This window comes from Antrostomus carolinensis, unplaced genomic scaffold (genome assembly GCF_000700745.2).
Source record: "Antrostomus carolinensis isolate BGI_N321 unplaced genomic scaffold, ASM70074v2 scaffold48597, whole genome shotgun sequence".
NCBI lineage: Eukaryota > Metazoa > Chordata > Aves > Caprimulgiformes > Caprimulgidae > Antrostomus > Antrostomus carolinensis.
This window is the reverse complement of record NW_010326230.1, coordinates 776-6,852: the sequence shown is the minus strand read 5'-3', so window position 1 is coordinate 6,852 and position 6,077 is coordinate 776. Positions and strand designations below refer to the sequence as shown.

General features: G+C 42.3%; 1 protein-coding gene across 1 annotated transcript; it reads left to right on the top strand.

The window, feature by feature from the left end:
- Positions 1–7: 7 nt before the first annotated feature.
- On the top strand, positions 8–4,887 carry PRDX3 (peroxiredoxin 3; the record flags this gene model as incomplete). Its single annotated transcript, XM_010171499.2, has 5 exons — positions 8–192; positions 997–1,132; positions 2,904–3,007; positions 4,086–4,251; positions 4,752–4,887. Coding segments are annotated over 5 exons (645 nt in total), but the record flags the coding sequence as incomplete, so codon positions are not given.
- Positions 4,888–6,077: the final 1,190 nt, after the last annotated feature.

Sequence of the window (6,077 nt, the reverse complement as noted above, 5' to 3'; positions counted from 1 at the left end):
TAGGGCGGCTGGCGGCAGCCTGGCCCGCAGCTCCGTTTTCTCCCCCGCAGGCTCCTCGCGGTTTGCTCCAGCGGTGACACAACACGCCCCGTTTTTCAAAGGAACGGCTGTTGTCAACGGAGAGTTCAAGGAGCTGAGCCTCGATGATTTCAAAGGGAAATACCTGGTCCTCTTCTTCTACCCCCTGGACTTGTGAGTGCGGGTTTCGCACCTTCCAGATGTGCCTCCTGCCTTGCTGAAGGTCATCGGAAGTGCTGCGGGTCATTCCTGTCTGAAATGGCTGTTTTCACCTTATCCGGGCTCATCTTGTAAGGCAGATGTGTCTGTTTCTAGAGCATGACTGATAAGACTTGAGAGCAAATGGCCGTTGTGTGCTAAAGCAATAGATGTGGTGGCTGGAGAACATCTTCTAGCTGCCAGGACTACTTCAGGAGGTACACGTGGTCTTGCAAGCGTGTGGTTCCTCTTACAGTCAGATCCTAGGGGTGAGGGCATTGCCTTGCAGTTCGGGGTCACACTGGGGACTGTTTCCCTGCAGCAGGGCCAGCAGAACTGCAGCCAGACAGCTCCAAAGCAAAAGGTGAACAGATGGGGCTGAGCCTGTCCAGAAGACTTGGATCATCAGGAGCATCCTGGGCAGCTCTGTTGAAGTTTGGAACAACAGGGCACGTGGAGGAGAATGTACCCTGCAGTCCTTTCTGTTACAGATTCCAAAAACTCTGTCTAGAGGGTGTCTAGCAGAGATAGTTTCTCCATTTCCACAAAAAATCTGTCTAGAACTGAGAGTTGAAACTGGGGTGCTAGCTAGGTGGTAATGGTTGTTGCTTTGAGACTCAGTGAAACTACTCTTGAGCAAGACACATGGTTAAAATTATCAAGCTAAAGAAAACACGCTGCTGCATTAATGCCTAGAAACAGACATGAGAGTCTTTTCTAAAAAAAAAATCTCTGAAAAGATTGCAGAATCATTACAGCCTGTTCTCTCTTCCCACCCAGCACCTTTGTCTGCCCCACAGAAATTGTGGCTTTCAGCAACAAAGCAAATGAATTTCGTGATGTGAACTGTGAAGTGGTGGCAGTTTCTGTGGATTCTCATTTTTGTCATCTGGCCTGGATAAATACGCCACGGAAGGTATGAATTGAGCAGCTGTTTAGAGCTTTCACTGTTGGTTTGTTTTCTTTTTCACAAGCGCTCCTAAGAAGAAGGGTTGAATAAACAATTTTGCAAACACCAATGTCAACAGACTGCCTAAAGTGCTATGTGAAGTGATTAACTTCTACATTTGATGGCATAATTCTGACCTCAATCTTTGTTTTCTTGCTCTTTTTCTTAATAGTTTGGGATTTAAAATTTTTTGTTTTGCTCTTTTAATAATCTTGTAGGTTGCATCATATCTTTATATATTTATCTCAAAAGAAGTGCTCAGTATACATGTCACTGCCTAAGCCTCTTCTTACAGCTGATGTTTTTTGTGCACCCTCACAGAAAATGACCAGCAGCTGACGAGTTTATTGGAGCACTTGTATGATTAACTCTCGCTTGCTGAAATGGTTCTGCTTCTGCAATACAAATGCAGGTCCTCAGCTTTCTTCAGGGGAAGAAAGTGATAAAGACGGTCTTTTACTGGAGAGGAGCCTTTTTCAGATGTATATAAAAATGTCTGCTTTTGATCACTGGTTTGGTTAGTTATCGAGAATCAGAAGTGCCCTGGGAAGGTGCAGCAGCTCCTGTGCCAGTCGTTACCTGTGTGGACAGCAGTCTGCAGTCGCAGACTGAGGTGCCTCCAGGTGCACAGCTCTGCTGCTGTAACATAGAGGGGAGGGAGGGGAGTTTGCTGGATTTCACATGGCTTGGCTGAACCTATGGAGAGTATTTAATTTTCTGCATGTTTTGTTCAAAGCTCTAAAATGTGGTTGTGGACTGACTTCACCACTTTATGCTAAAGCTGTTCAGTGTATGCCGGTCAGGCACCGCTCGGTGCACACGTAGCAAAGCGCCCTGCAAAGGGTAGAAAGAATTCCTCGGGCATTTCCAGTGGGAAACTGACACCCAGAGAAGCTAAGGCCTTGGTTTCTCCAGTGTCTGCGTTCAGATCTCTGTGTGTGAGGACTCGGTTGCAGACAGGCATTTGCAGGATCAGGGTCTGAGGGACTGAGATTACACAATGATTCACTGATGATGCCAGGAATAGAAAAGCTAACAAACTCTGGGATTGTTTCAAGGATAGAGAGCTTATCTCTCTTGCAGTTCCATTATGTCATAAAACTGAAAGAAATCTTGGTTGACTCCCCAAATAGTATTTAAATTGATTTGGGGGAGGAAAAAAGAAAATATATGCACTAAATAGAGAATGCAGCAGAACTCTGGCATACCTAGTGTGGCTGTTAGAAGCCTTGTGTTTTGTCTGTTCATGGTATGCAGGTTTGTTTTCCCTTCCCTCCCTCCCCACCATGTTCATCTTGTTTAATTTTGAACACTTAAATATGCAGTAGAAATTTTTTGTATTCGAAGCTCCTGCATAGAGCACAAGGGAAATATTTCTGAAAATTTATGACTGTTGTCACAGGTAGCCTTTTGCCACCAAAATAAGCAATTCTGAAATGCTCAGTGCAAAACTTTCCATGTTCCAAAGAAACCAAATGTTCCTGACTACATTAAAAAACTCAAAAATATGACCCCACTCCAAAAAAATCAAAAAACCTCCAAAAAAACCCCAAACCCAAGCAAAACAAACCAACCAAACAACAACCCCCCCACACCCCCGGTGGTTCTTTTCCTGGAGCAAATGGCATGAATGTGTTTTGTTGTTAATATACCTTCCAGAGCACCAAACCCAGCGACTCAAGAAGGATAATCCTAACAAGTGTTTTGTAACAAAATGGAATCTTTCTCTTTTCACTAGAGTGGCGGTTTGGGCAAAATGAATATTCCAGTTCTGTCGGACCTCACAAAACAAATCTCCCGTGATTATGGTGTGCTGCTAGAAGGCCCTGGCATAGCGCTGAGGTAATGCACGATTGATGATAACTCTGTTATCATAGAATCATAGAATGGTTTGGATTGGAAGGGACCTTAAAGATCATCCAGTTCCAATCCCCCTGCCATCAGCAGGGACACCTTCCACTAGACCAGGTTGCTCAAAGCCTCATCCAGCCTGGCCTTCAACACTTCCAGGGAGGGGGCATCCACAACTTCCTTGGGCAACCTGTTCCAGTGTCTGACCACCCTCACAGTGAAGAACTTCTTCCTAATATCTAATCTAAACCTCCCCTCTTTCAGTTTAAACCCATTTCCCCTTGTTTTGTCATTAACTGCCCTTATGTTATGACACAACCCAGTCTAAACCAGTATGACCCATACTGTCTCTGCAGGGGAAACGGCACAAGGATCACATGAAGACTGTGAGATGTTACTGCAGAACTTGTGTTGGATCCCACCCTAGGAAAAGGGCACACCATGGGAATACTTACTAAAAGCAATAGTGGTCCCTGAGATCCATTAGATTGGGTAGGAGTCTTCTGCAGACCTTCAGTTCCTGTTCTCTGAATCGGGAACTTCTGATATGCTTGTTGACTAATTAAGTTAATTAGCATGGTAAGACTGGGACTTTAGTTTTCACAAATGTTTATGTGCAACAGGATTTAATCTACTAGCTTAATGCATAAGCAACAGTTCACTCAATACCTTCAGATTTTCATATCAAAAAGACATGGGAAGGATGAAGTGGATGCCCCCTCCCTGGAAGTGTTCAAGGCCAGGCTGGATGAGGCTTTGAGCAACCTGGTCTAGTGGAAGGTGTCCCTGCTGATGGCAGGGGGGTTGGAACTGGATGATCTTTAAGGTCTCTTCCAACCCAAACCATTCTATGATTCTAATTACAGGTGGAATTAGAATTTCTACATATTATACATCTCTCTCAATTTTGTAGTCTTTTTGCATACTTTGTAATTTCACAATATGAAACGCTGTATTGCTAATCCTGACTCTGACAGGAATAACCACCTTGCTGAAATAGTTCATCTGGTTTCTTGTGTTTTGGTCTTGGAATGTGATTTGGATTCCCTAAATTCTTGTTCAATTACAGAGGTCTCTTCATCATTGATCCAAATGGGATCATCAAGCATTTAAGTATCAACGATCTCCCGGTCGGTCGTAGCGTGGAAGAGACTCTCCGCTTGGTGAAAGCATTCCAGTACGTGGAAACACACGGAGAGGTTTGCCCGGCAAACTGGACTCCAGACTCCCCTACAGTACGTGTCTGCTGAGTATCACTTTTCTAAATATAGACACTGGCATATTTTTTGTGTGTCTGAAGGGTTGAGAACCACTTTAACGTGAGGTGCTTGACTGAATCTGTGCCTGTTGTATAATTCCGAGGCTTTTATCCATTGGGCCAATTTAGTCTATTTGCATGATACTAAATGTGTGATTTCTGTGGAGAAAGCCACTGATTTTTCTTTTAGAAGACACAAATTGTATTTAAAACTCTAAATTTGACATGCACTCTCCACCAGTTGTCTTCATATTTTTTACTTATTTAATTCCCTGCTTGATATTTAGCTTGATACGTGTTATATAATTAAAATTTGCAAGTAGGAGCTTGTACATCATTTAGGCTTTCAACTGAGTGCAGAAACAGAAATAACCTGTTGTTTATAGTATGCATAGGTGCTCTTGGATAAAATGTCAAATCTGTAATTTTTTTCTTGGTTATAGCATATAATAACTATAGACTTTCTTTTCTTGACAGATCAAACCAAGCCCAGAAGCTTCTAAAGAATATTTTGAGAAAGTGCATACATAAACACTCAAATAATGTGGAGAAAACTCTTAGTTACCATACACTAAAGGCACTAAGAAAGCAGCTGTGATTAGTAAAAAAAAAATAAAATCAAAGTTCTTATTTTCTGATGCTTAAAAAGAAATTAAATGTTGAAATATTTACTGACTGCCTTGTCTTGTTTTAAAAAGAAAGGTGAAAACTAAGGCCTTTTTTTCCCCCCCTCTTTTAGAGCTTGTTTCATGAACCTCTGTGACCGCTAGTCACTCTGATAAGTACACAAAATACAGTTCTACTCCACTGTGTTTTTCCTCTTAACTAGTTTTGGCCCAGAAAGTGTCTCACATTTTCTCTTCACGTGAAAAATTATGTTATGTAACAAGAGTTCGAAACAATGGGGACAAGACAGAAAACAGAATTTTGATACATGGTTTAATGAATTTTGCAGAGGAAGAGATGAATGTAACAAGTTAAAAAAAAAAAAAAAATCCCCCCCGTTTTTGTGTGTAAATGCACCAGAACTCGAAATGAATGTAAATATGTGCCCTTTTAATCCTGCCTGTAGTCAAAGGTGCAGTGCAGCCACGCAGGAGCATTAACAAGCATGAAGAACTTGCATTCTGCTTGGGGGATGGTAAAAACCTAAACCCCAATAGTGTACTCACGGGAGCTTAATGGCAGTCCTGTGACATTTAAAGCGTTGCTTATTTGCTTGATTCTGTCTCCAGGACAAACTTCATGGTGAAATGTACTACTTGAAAACAATGTAGCATATCTTGAGCTATAATAATAAATCGGAACATTGACTAGCAGCAGATGTGTTACTTTGCTTTTCTTTCACTTTTTCCTCAAAGATTCCTGTTTCTCTATTTTGAAGAAGTTGGATGAGTTGCATTGCCTTAGAAACTATCTTCTGTACCTTTGTACACAGCAAGTAGTTAACAGCTGCTGCCTTTGTGTGTGTACTGTGGTGAGTGGGCTGTGGACAGTACACCTAGGTGTGCTGCTGGGGGCTGGAGAAATCGGTACAGTACTGAATGGGTTTGTATTTTTCATCTTCTGCCTTTTTGAGCAGGGGAAAGGACTTAAGATAAACAGAAGCACGAGGGAACCACCTTGGCCAAGTGGCTGTTGTGTCCTAAGTTAGCTTTATAACAGGTATCAAAGCTCAAATGTAAGTGAAAGGACAGAAAAAAAGCCTGACGCTGTGCAGTGCCTGGTGATGCTCCAGGTTGCAAATCATAGAATCATAGAATGGTTTGGATTGGAAGGGACCTTAAAGCTCATCCAGTTCCA